This window comes from Chrysochloris asiatica, unplaced genomic scaffold (genome assembly GCF_000296735.1).
Source record: "Chrysochloris asiatica unplaced genomic scaffold, ChrAsi1.0 scaffold00065, whole genome shotgun sequence".
NCBI classification, from domain to species: domain Eukaryota; kingdom Metazoa; phylum Chordata; class Mammalia; order Afrosoricida; family Chrysochloridae; genus Chrysochloris; species Chrysochloris asiatica.
In genome coordinates this window covers 12750241-12762765 of record NW_006408583.1, presented here as the reverse complement: position 1 = coordinate 12762765, position 12525 = coordinate 12750241, and the positions used below count along the sequence as shown (strand labels likewise).

Here is a 12525-nt window from a genome sequence, read left to right as displayed (position 1 = left end):
ATAGATATAGATATATATAGAGAGAAAGATATATAGATGGAGCCTGGTGTGGTGTTGCACTGGACTGCTAACCACAGGGTCAGCAGTTCAAACCCACCAGCCACTTCTCCTTGGAAACCCTATCCAAGGTTGCTATGAGTCAGAACTGACTAGAAGGCACTTAACAACATATATATATGGAGTCTGGGTGTGAGGTTGTGGGTTAATGTGCTGGCCTGCAAAGTCGGTTTGAACCGCAAGGTTCAAGCAAATCCTATACAGGGTCATTATGGGTCAGAACCAACTCAACAGCATTTAACAACAACAATATATATCCAGAAACAAAACAACCAAACTTTGTTTTCTTGGACCCTATGGAGTAGAACCAGATGGTTAGAGCAAACCTCCTCCAAGTTTCATGTAAGCGCTTCTGAAGTGTTTGTCCACATTTCAGCTTCATTTCTATGTCTACCAGGTGTGTGCACAGGACTACTCCTGTTTTTCAGGCTAATGAGATTGGAAGTAAGAGCTTTCTTTTTTTTTTTTTCCTTCCACCCCCATTTTCAAGGTGCAAAGTATTTGCTAAGACACTGAGATATAGTAGGTGTCTCAGATGGCTGAAATTGACCTCCTGTTCCTACAAAACAAAAGGCGCTGAAAAGGGGAAAGGAAATGTCAGTTTATGCAGATTGATCCACTGTAGGGAACTGGCAGATTCCTGGGTCTGTTCCTGCAGAGCAGATCTCTCTACTGAGAGACATTGTTTCAGTGCTTTTCAGTAAACGCCACACTAGAGATTTGTTCCTTTGGAAAACATTTTGATGCTGAGGAATGATGGAATCCTAGTTAAGAATGCAGCTTACCTTTCAAGAAAACATATTTTAAAGGAAAGGAATTGTCTTCTTAAAAACTTTCTTAAGAAACCCTATACAGGGTTTCCAAGGAGCAGCCAGTGGGTTCAAACTACTGACCCTGTGGTTCACAGTTACTTGTGTATAACTTACTAGACTGAAAAGTCAGTCAGTTTCCCCCAGCTGCCTCCCAAGTGTCCCAAACATAAAATATCCTAGTGTTTTTGATGGCTCACTCTCATTTCTTCATCAAACATCAAAGCTGCTATTTAAAAAGATATGTACAACAGAATACTCTGGGCCAAAGAGGAGAGGAAACACCAGACCCTAAAGGGGCAAAGATTCACAATATAAACAATAATAAACATCCATCAGTGAACATTTACAGGACAAGTGGACATGGGGGACTTGAAAAGTCTCTAAACAAGACTTCACTTCATGAAACTCTTTCAGGCTAATAAATAGCAAAATATGAATCAAGTATTTTGTAAAGTTATAAGATATGCCTACACTATTTCCTAAAATGTCTAAATAATCTCTAAATCATAAGGCTGTCTACAGTCCCCAGAAGTCATTAGTATCTAAGCTAGTTACAGAGCCTCCCCTAGCGTGATACATTCTAGTTCCTATCAATCCAAACAGAACACCTGGTGGGCTGCTCACGACCTACCGGAAGCCAAAATCATTCCTGATCCTGTGACAAACTTGCCTCAGGTACTAATAAAGGCCTAACGGCAAAGAGTCTCAGAAAGTGGGGAAAGTTGGAACTGCCTTAACGTCAAGTACAGAAAAGTGCAAATGCATCAAACCCCTTCTTTTCAAAGGCTGAAAAGAATGGAAGAACTCATAGCAAGCTCAGAGTAGACATCAGATACAGGGAATTGCTCTTCCCACAGTGTGTGGTCAGCCCAAGGGACTGACTTATGCAAATCAGAAAGTTAAACACTATGCATTTTATGTATGGAGAGAGGCTGAAAACAATAAGGGGGAATTTCAGGTTCATCACACTACTTGTGGTGAACTACAAAAGGCAGTTCTTTTCCTGTGTCTAATGCTATGGTTGTCAATTTTGAGATGGTATTGGTTTTAGGCCCCTTTGTTTTACCCTTCCCTGCAATATGTCAAAATGACAAGAGTTTAAACGTGTGTGGTAGAATACTCTCAGAGTACAAAACACCTCCTTTGCAGGAAAGCACAAAGCCATCAGCCCTGGTTACTTCTCAAGGACTTTTATATTTTTCTCTGGACAAGTGGTCTAATCCAGCCCATACCATGGGAAGAAAGAGCCCTGTCGGGCTGTGATGTGGGGCCACACCACACACACCCCCCCCTTCATAGAAGCCTGGACTTTAACCCCAGCTCCCCACTGGTCCACTGGTGTGTAAGTGCTTTTCAGCTCAACTTTCAGCCTGGAGTTCCTGTCTCAGAATGCCACCTTCCCCAGGAAACCCTCCAGGTTTTCCCTTAGCCAGAATCACAGCTCATCCTTCGATCTGCTACATCACCAGATATGTTGTTATCTTCCAGATGATGGAACATTCTTGAGAGTAGGCACTATACTTTTGAAATCCATACACCTAGCAAAATTTTTCTCTATACATTTAAAACAAATATATAAGCCATTGAATTAAGCAGTATGTCCCCTGGTGTCTCCTCCTAACAACTTAGTCTAAGAGGAATTACTCATGAATGCCCTTTCAGAGCACAAATGGATATAGCATTTTGAAAATTTCCATGAGGCATTTTTTTTTCACCTCTGTTTTTTGTTTTTGATGTTTGCTTCGATGTTTAAAATTTGTCATTTGTTGGGATTTTTCCTTTTATTTTAGATGAATATTCACTTGAAATTATAATATGAAGCCCAGACTGGGAAAAATAGGTATAAAACAAGTATCTGATAAAAGGCTTTTATCCAAAATATATAAAACTTTAAAAGCTCAACACTAAGAAAACAATCATTTATAAAATGGGCAAAAGATCTGAACAGATACATCGCCAAAGACGACCTCACGTGAGCACTTGAAAAAAACAAAATGACTCAACATTATGCTCTTAGGGAATTGCAAATTACAATGACAATGACATGCCACTATTCACTTAGGAGAATGGCTAAAATGCAGAACACTGACAACACCAAGTGCCAGGCACCACGATGTGGAGCAACAAGAACTCTCATGTATTGCTCGTGGGAATGCAAAATGGCACAGTCCCTTTGGCAGGTGTTTTGTTTTTCACATGATCCAGCAAGTATTTACCCAAATGAGTTTATATGTTTGTAAAACTACCTACTCAGAAATGTTTATAGCATCTATATCAATTGCCAAAAGTTGGAAGCAACCAAGAAAACCTTCAATAGGGAAATGGATAAACAAGCACAATTATGCAATGGAGTCAGTTCCAACTCAGAGTGACCCTGGATAGGGTTTCCAAGGAGCAACTGGTGGGTTTGAGTCACCTACCTTATGGTTAACAATCCGGTGCTTATCCTACAGTTGCACACCAGGACTCCACAACACAGTAGTATTCACTAATAAAATGAATGAACTACCAAGCTACAGAAAGGTATTGAGGAACCTTGAATACATATTGTTAAGCAAAAGAAGCCAGTTTGAAAAAGCCTCATATTGTGTGATTCCAATTCTATGACATTCTGGAAAAAGCAAAATTACAGAGGCAGGAAAAAGCCCAGGGGTTCAGAGGGCTGGGCTGGGTGGAATACGTGAAGCACAAGATATTTTTAGGGTTATGAAACTTCTCTGCTTGGTACTGTAGCGGTGAACTTAAGTTACTATGCACTGGTCATGGACTATATACCACAGAGTGACCCCAATGAATACATGCACTGCAGGAATAGAAGATGTTAATAATAGAGGAAACAGGAAAAAAAAATACAAGAGACAAAACCTCAAGTCCAAATTCATATCTCTCTCAATGCCCTGAGGAGTTTCTTTGTAGATAGAATTGCATTCTGTTCTGATCCTCTCCACAATTCCCAGAGTTTCCTACAAAAACATCAAACAAACTGTAGACACAAAACGTACCTGGGTCAAACTGAATCAGCTTAGAGGGAGGCCCAGTGAAATCTTTCCCAACTGTAGCTGACACTGGATTGACCTAAAGAAGAAGAAAATGTCTTTTTTTAAATAAAAGTGAATATTCTGTAAAAATAGAAGTATCTAGTGTCTCCATCATCATACTAGACAAAACTCAGGCTCTTACATCTGTTTTCAATATAAAGTGTTTTTGATCCGCACTATACAGATCTTCCTTAAAGTTAACTTCCTGCCTGGGAAACCCTATACAGAGTCGACTTAAGTCAGAATCAACCTGACAGCTCGTAATAACAACAATTGTAGAGACAAAACACTTTTTGCTTCTCTTTTACAAATGATTCAGCTATTAGAGAATACCACATGATTTTCAAACAACAATTCTTTGCTTTGAGTAAAATTTTATTTCATTACCTTCTCTCCATGCCAACCTGACTTTAAAACAGTGCCTTGGAGGTCAGAGTGCAGAAGAAGCAAAGAGGATGAAAGTCTGACAGCACTCCTGCCCACCTGTGTGCTGACCACAGGGGTGGGCATCATGCCAGCGTGGAGCATCCTGCATGCTCCGGGGCACAGAAACCCTTCAGACCTTTAGATTAGATCATCTAAACCAAGTCTGGTCCATTTCCCTGTCTGGATGATACCATCACTCTTCATGGGTGTGAATGAGGGATTGTGGGATCCCCAGGCATGGTAAACACTAAGCAAAGACAATGCATCTATGAGCTGACAGTGGATTTTTACATGGGTATGGACTACCACTCTGCTCTCCAGCTCTAGAATGAAAAACCCAAGAAGTGATGTAATGAACCCATTGCTCTAAGTTCCCCCCAGGGAGTGCCTAAAACGGCACTAAGTACCAAGGAGCTTGTTTGGAGAGGCCATCAAATGAGAACCCTTGTAAGTACAAAGAGGCTGTGTGCCGTCAAGTCGATAGGGACCCTGTATGACAGAGCAGAACTGTCCCATCAGGCAGGTTGCCCGGTCTTACTCCTGAGCAGCAACTGGTGGACTTGAACTGTCTTTCAGTTAGCACCTGATGTGCCACCAAGACTCCTTTGTAAACACAACAGGCAGTTTAAGATGCGTGGGAAAGTGGATTAATATATTTCTCTACATTATTACAAAGAAACGAAGTACATAATTTAAAACATAAAAATTCCTCTTTCTGTGGTCTTAGCATCTCCATTTCAGGTCCATGGCCCTAGAAGTTTTCAGTGGTCCTGCAGTAGAACCCTTTGGCAGAAGAAGGGTATCCCCACCTAGGTCTCCATGTGCTGTTTGTCCACAGTACCAAGGCTCCCCCTGCACCGCCTCCCCTTGTGAGCTTGTGAGAAGGTGGTCCACCATACACCTGTACCCACCATCTGCTGGAATTACAGTTCCCTGCTTGGTTCCTGAATGCACACTTGCCTCATATTTAGCATCACTGAGTTGATAGTGTTCTACCTGGGAAAAGGAATCGTGTGAGGCAAGGGGGTTGGAGGACATTATGAAGTGATGGGGCATGATTCAAACCAGGGCAGACAGCAGAGGTGAAAGCATCTTCTCCTTTCCCTGATCCTGGTCAAGCAGCCAACAAGCTCTTGTGCAAAAAGGCAGGTTGTGCCCTCGGCAGAGTTGTCCCTGGAAGATTCAGGACTCCACTTTACAAAGGTGTGCATTCTCCATAGGTAGACAAAAGGGTCCATGTAACACCATGGATGCTCTGCCCACCTGTCCAGGCGAACAGATGTGGGGCCCAGCACTCCAGACTGGAGCACATGGTGCTTTCTATAGAGCACCAGAGGATTACTAGAAAATCACCCAGGCAGGTTATGTCTTCTTCCATAAACAATGATGGAATGGCTGTTGGACAATTATAGGGCGTACCAAGTTCTCTGCTGTCTTAATAACAATAGAGTAAGACCAGAGCTGAGGAACAGGGCCTATGTCTGCTGAAAAGATAAATTCAAAGTGTGACATCACAGATTTTACATGTACAAGGTTATAGGAGCATTTTGAATTGATTAGAATTCAGACTAAAGAGGGGTGGCACTTTTCCCAAAAGATGATGTGTCTTTGTCACTGGCTTGCTGAGGGGGTCTTTAAGGCTCATGGCCCTTGGTCCAGACTTCCATGTCCTCGTTTTCTCTAAGTGCTGTTGTTAATTACCATTGAGCTGACACTGATATGAGTTCACCTTATGGTGACCCCGCATAGAACTGTGCTCTGTGGGGTTTTTAATGGCTGATGTTTTGGGAAGTAGCTAACCATAGCTTTCTTAGGAGGCAGCTCTGAGTGGGCTGGAACCTGCAACCTTCTGGTTAGCAACTGAGCATATTAGCTGCTTGGACCATCCAAGGCTTCTGCTATTGTTCTACTGTTGTGAAGCCAATTCTCACAGCAACTTCAGAGGACAGTGTTACAGGAACGTCTAAAAAAAACCTTCAACTCCAGAAGCCACAGTGCTCAATGGTTATGGAAATAGGAAGAAAACTAAGCTGATGAATTTATCCGGAAGATTACCTGGATATTCCTTATGATTTGTGGTGCCTGTGTGAATTATATTCTAATTTTATGTGACTTGGGCTACTCTTAACATAGGATTTAAGTCTCCTAATTTACCTAATCCAGGGAAAATGATCTTGGCACATACTAAGGAAACTCTCTAGGACTGAACTATGTTCTGGGTACCCCACAAAGGAGACAATATCTTGATGCATCTCTTGTATTTAACTTCTATTTGCAAAGCAGAATTTGGTTCAGCTTCACTGGGTTGCATATATTTCCCTGTTAAATAAGACCTCAAAACTGTAAGTGTTTATAAAACCAGATAACCAGATTTAAAGATTAAAGAGTGGCTTTGAAAAATCATATCTTCTTCTTGTTGTTAAGTGCCGTCGAGTTGGTTCTGAACCATAGCGAGCCTGTATAGAGTTTCTGAAGAGTGGCTGGTGAATTTCAACCACCAACTGACCTTGCAGGCTAGTGCATTAACTCACAGCACCACATCTAAAAGGTAATAAACACAGATGAAGGATGGAGGGGCAAAAGGATTTTGAACTTAGAATCTTCAGAATATTGACACCTTTGGAGAATGGAGTTTCCTTGGTCACTCCGAATCTTTCTAAGAAAAGAGTCAATGGCACCAAACACTAGAATAATTTTGAATTTGACCACTTATACTTGAAAGTCATTACCTTCACATTCACAAAGGCTGAGTCCATGGAATACCCCTTTCTGGTGATTTCCAAAGGCAACACTCCCACGTTCTCACAGACCTCAAACTCAGTCTGTGACCATTCAATATGAGACCACTTCAGCTCCAAACTACACATGAAAAAAAAGGAAAGGGTGCATCATAAGAAATGCTAGCAAATGCCTTTAGTAGTCCTCTGCTTGTTACTAGACTGGGCCACTGTGGTTTATATCATGGCAGCCGAGGTAACTCATCAATCTTACATCAATGATACAAATTCCTTAGTGCTGTTTGGTACACTGAGTTCACAAAGATCTTGTAAGAGCATCTCATTGAATCCTTACCGCAGCCCTGTGTAACAGGCTGGACAGATATTAGCAGTGCATTGTACCAATGGAAAAACTAAAATTACAAGACATGCTTATGGTCCCACAATTATTAATGACAAAAAAGGAAGACTCAAATGTGCGTGTTCTGATGGGAAAAGAACCAGAGATTGTTAAGTTCAAAGAACTCATCATTTTGGATAATGACCTTGACATCAAATCTTGCATCTTATCTTTTGGATTTCCTTATTAGTACTCCAGCTACAAATCTTCACTAAACTTGAGTTCAGTTTAATCTTATAATAACAAGCCATCCATGCAGATATGCCTAAGAATTAAAAAGTACATGTGCCTTGTAACCATTGTCTGGTTCTCTTTCAGTGCATATAAAATGCAGCTATTGTTATTGTTGTTAAGTGCTGTTAAGTCAGTTAGGACTCATAGTTGTATAGGCAAGCTATACCTCTGAATAAATCTGATATGTATAGGGTGGTCTTCCCAAAATATATTCAGTGAACCCAACACTTGATGAAACCGGTCTTATTTAATTTTCATAATGTGGAGAGGATCTTTCTTTCACTTGGATCAAGAACACTGAGACTCACAGCAGTTAAGTAACCAGTCAAATTCATAAAGCTCTGACAGAGCTGGTATTGCAGAGACGAAGCCCCAGCATCAATCAGATGCCCAAGCTTCTCTGCCTCCTCTGCTTCCCAACTGCAGTTCTCAAAACTTCCTGCTTGAGCTCAAACAGAGGGATACTCTTATTTTCACCTAGAAATGCTTCTCTTTTTGAGGCGAGTGAATGGAAATATTTTCACCTAAACATTTCTCTTGAAACATGCTTTCAACTTTTTTTTTATTTAAACCCCCCGGTGTGGCACTGTAGGGTAAATACTGGACTGCTAACTGTAAGGTCAGCAGTTTAAATCCACCTGCTTGCTGATCCTCGGAAACCCTTTACAGGGCTGCTATGAGTCGGAACCCTCTTAACCACAACACTTTAAGTGCAGTCAAGTCGGTTCTGACTGATAGCAACACTGTATGGGGTTTCTGAGGAGCAGCTGGTGAGCTTGAACCACATACCTGTAGTACAAACCGACCTTGAAACTAGTGCATTAGCCCACAGCACCACGCCAGGATCCCACAACACAGCCGTTAACAATAAAAGAACGATGGTCATTTAACAGACCTCAGCTGCTGTTGTTTTATTTATTTCCCTTCCATCTTACATTTACAAAACTCTCTGTGGTTGCCTTACTGTATTTCCCAACTTCTCATTGGTTTCAGACTCCTTCTCCTTGATTTCTAAGTTTATTCTGTGTACTTAGAAATTGTGGTAGCCGATATACAGCGTGGAATTCTCCAGGCTTTCCCGGTCATTCAGATTGGAGAGTCAGTCTATCTCAAATAACCATCTTAGATTATCCTGGAGGGTGTAACACTGAGCGAAATAAATCAGTCATAAACAGACAAATACTGTATGAGACCACTATTGTGAAAATTTAAGAAAAAGTTTGCATACTAAAAGAAACATTCTTTGATGGTTTCCAGGAGTTGGAGGGAAGAAAGAGTAATTCATGGCTACAGGGTTATTGTTGTTACGTAAGTGCCACTGCGTTGGTTCTGACGCATGATGACCCTGAGGAATGGCTGTTGAGTTTGAACTGCCCACCTTGGGGTCCAGTGCTTATTCTAAAGTGCCACACCTGAAGAGTAGACACATGTCAACTCAGGTGATGGTGAGGGCATTTTACACGAGGGAGGAGGGCAATATACAAGAAGAGGGAGGGTGGCAGAAGAATGGTGAAGACACAAGGAAGTATGCAGGGGCTAAAGAGTGATGTACGCACAACCTTGGAACAAGAGTGTTCTGTGTGTAGATACATGGACAGAGACAGACATAGGCTGAATGGGTATGGGAGGAAGAGTGGAACATAGGTTGTTGTTATTGTTGTTAGGTGCCATCGAGTTGGTACCGACTCATAGTGACCCTATGCACAGCAGAACGACATACTGCCTGATCCTGGGCCAACCTCACTACAGAGTCCATCGATTCTGCCATTTTGCCATTTCACTGGAGGTCTTCCTCTTTTTCTCTGACCCTCTACCCTAACAAACATGATATCCTTCTCCAGTGACTGGTTCCTCCTGACAATATGTCTGAAGCATGAGAGAGCTGAAGTATATGTATGTATTCCACTCCTGGTGTGGTGTTGTAGGGTCAGTACTGGTGGTTCAAACTCACCAGATGCTCCTGGGAAACCTATATAGGGTCACTATGGGTTGGAACTGACTTGATCAATGGTACTTAATGACAATATACATATCCTACTAAAAAGGATATTTGTACATGTGTAACCACAGGGAGGAGACAGGATAACTGCTGTTGCATGGAGGGGATGCAATCATTAAGATAAAACAAAATGGATGCTTTATCGAATGCAAAACAGATGACCCTGTCTGTAAACCTCCACTCAACTCACAATTTAAAATTATGATAACCATTTTATGTCCCCAAAATGCTGTGACTGAGTCACAGTCAACATTCACCATCAAAATAAATTCAGTGAGACTGGTTCCCGACCCAGGGTCATGGGTGAGTGTGGTGGGGATAGACTGTGAGCATGGGATAATTAGAAGGGATTCATGAATTTACATGTTAACTCATCCAAAGATGTATCCTTTCTGGTCAGCTGGGTTTCACAACATTTTTGACATGAAGATGGAATCTTTATATTAAAAAATATTAGACCCCTCATAGGTCTTGGATACAACTGAACTCAGATCTGGTATGAAGTATCAGAAATATATGGCTATGTTTAAAGAATTACCAGATAACAAGACATAAAAAAAAAAGTGCTAAAAATTCCTGAGATCCACATAAATGACAATGGGGGTGGGGGGTGGGGGACTGTTATTCCCCAGGCTAAGTTGACCACTGTCGCTGTTTTTCTCCCCAACTTTATTGTTGTTAAGTACTGTTAAGGACTGGCAAGATGGACTAGGGAAGAAGACAGAAAGATGAAAAGGGAAGGGAAAGGAAGGCATTGAATAGGAGTGAAACTGATCAAGGTGGGTGGATTTCAACTAAGTTTCAGTGAGGCTCAAACAACTGCAATGTCCAGTTCTTCTGAGAATCCATCCATTGCTAATGGCAACAATGACAAGTCAAAATGTATCAGTGACCCTCTGCAGATCCCAGTGCTCTTAGAGCCTACAACTAAATGCCATTAAATTGCTCACCTAGAAATAGAAGGGGACCTTCAGCTTCAAAGCATCAAAGATCTTAGCATCTGGGGATGTGTCTACATTTTTCCAGGCACTATTCGAACATTCGCATCTGATGCTCAGATGTGAAGGTTTTCATTCCACAATGTTGTGTTTTCTAAAACTATCCACTACGAGTAATGCAGATCTGCTGAAAAGTCATGCCATTTAAGCCAGGCTACATATTTCCCCGAAAAATATTTAAATGGCAAGGCAAATGCCTACCTAGACGATATGTGAAACGTATGTTTTGAATGTCTTTTGTTTTTATTTTTGTTAAGTACTGTATTTGAGGATATCGTTCTACTCTGAGACTGTGGTTGCTGAAACTCTACACAAACACCTGAAGAAAAGTAAGAGATGCAGTTGGTCACCTGGGAATTTTCTCTGCGACAAGTCACACAGCTGCAAGCTTGGCACCGAGGAGCTTTGCAGATGCAGCAGCCCAGCAGAGAGATGCAGACATTGAGAACTTGGGAAAGTTCTGGAAGTCTATATAGACGTCTCATAGATAAGAAGGCGGATTCAAATCTTTACATGTTAATGGCCCCTCCCTTCCCCTGTGACCATTTCAAAGGGCAGAAACAAATGTCAAGGACACAGTTTATGTGAAACCCACTTGCTCATCATTTTAATGATTTAGCAGAAGGTGAAACCTCCTTAAGTCTCTAGTCAGAGTCGCTCACTCTTTGTACTGTTGGCATTTTGTGGTGGGAACTGAACTGTGCACTGAAGGATGGTTAGCAGCATCCTGGGCCTCAACCCACTAACCACCAGCAGTAACTCTCCTCCAGTCATGACAGTCAAAAACAGAAGAGGGTTAAGAATTGAAGAGGCTTGGAATCAATTAGTCCAATGGACTGATGGAACCTGTGACTATCAGTCTCCACAACTCTGAGACAAGAAGAATTAGATGGTGTCCGATTACCACTACCGACTGCCCTGAAAGGGATCACATTAGAGGGTCCCAAACATGTGGAATAAAACACAACATTATTTAAAAATAAGAAATATCAGGTTTACTTGTCGGAAAGAGAATGGAGGAACCTTAGACTATGGCCCTTGACCCCCTTCCCGGTCTGGAAAGAAACTCACCCTCGTGACCCAGGTTTCAAGTAGGTAGTAGAAAGGTATGTAGTGGTTGGGACAACAACACGAATGAGGTCTGCTCACCATGGAATGGTCAATCATTCCAAATCAAAAGGGTAATGTTTTCCTAAGGATAAAGTTGAGAAGGGATGGGAAGGTGGGTGAAATGGAAACAGGAACCATAGGAAGTGGGATGACTGTTGTTACACGGAGGGGATTGCAATCGTTGAGATAAAAGTGTATAATTTATTGAATGAAAAACTGATGATCTTGTCTGTAAATCTTCACCCAATTTACAATAAAAAGTTAAAAAAGAAAAAAAAATGTTTCGAAACATGGCCAAGTATCCCTTGTGGGGACAATTCCCCACAATTGAGAACTACTTCTCTGAGTTGTTTTGGGGTACTCACTCAAAAGAAAAGCTGATACAAGGTGAACAATTTTGGTCCCTGTCAGCCACTGTTGCAAATGGAAGACACAGCATGGGGTATTCAAACTCTAACTCAGACTCACTGCCATCAAACCAACTCTGACTCATAGCGACACTGTGTAGGGTTTCTGAGGCTGTAAATCTTTACGAGAGCAGACAGTCTCCTGTTTCCCTGCACAACAGTCAGTTAGCAGTCCAATGTTTATCCTGCAGCACTACTTTATAAAAGTTGATTAGAAATCGCAAAGCCCAGCAACCAGGTTCCCCTTGTCCTGAGACATTTATTTTCCTTTTCTAAAGCTGTACCATGTAAAGTACACTCTTTAATTTACCTTTGCTCCCAGAAGGC

At 41.6% G+C, this 12525-nt stretch overlaps 1 protein-coding gene across 1 annotated transcript in view; it reads right to left on the bottom strand.

Annotated features, from left to right (window-relative positions):
- FREM1 (FRAS1 related extracellular matrix 1) overlaps positions 1-12525 on the bottom strand; it is a 173100-nt gene that overhangs the window by 28346 nt on the left and 132229 nt on the right. The window contains exons 27-28 of the mRNA XM_006864507.1: positions 7063-7192; positions 3872-3944 (exon numbers count right to left, since the gene is read on the bottom strand). Of these exons, the coding sequence (XP_006864569.1) occupies positions 3872-3944; positions 7063-7192 (203 nt within the window). The remainder of the gene's footprint in view (positions 1-3871; positions 3945-7062; positions 7193-12525) is intronic.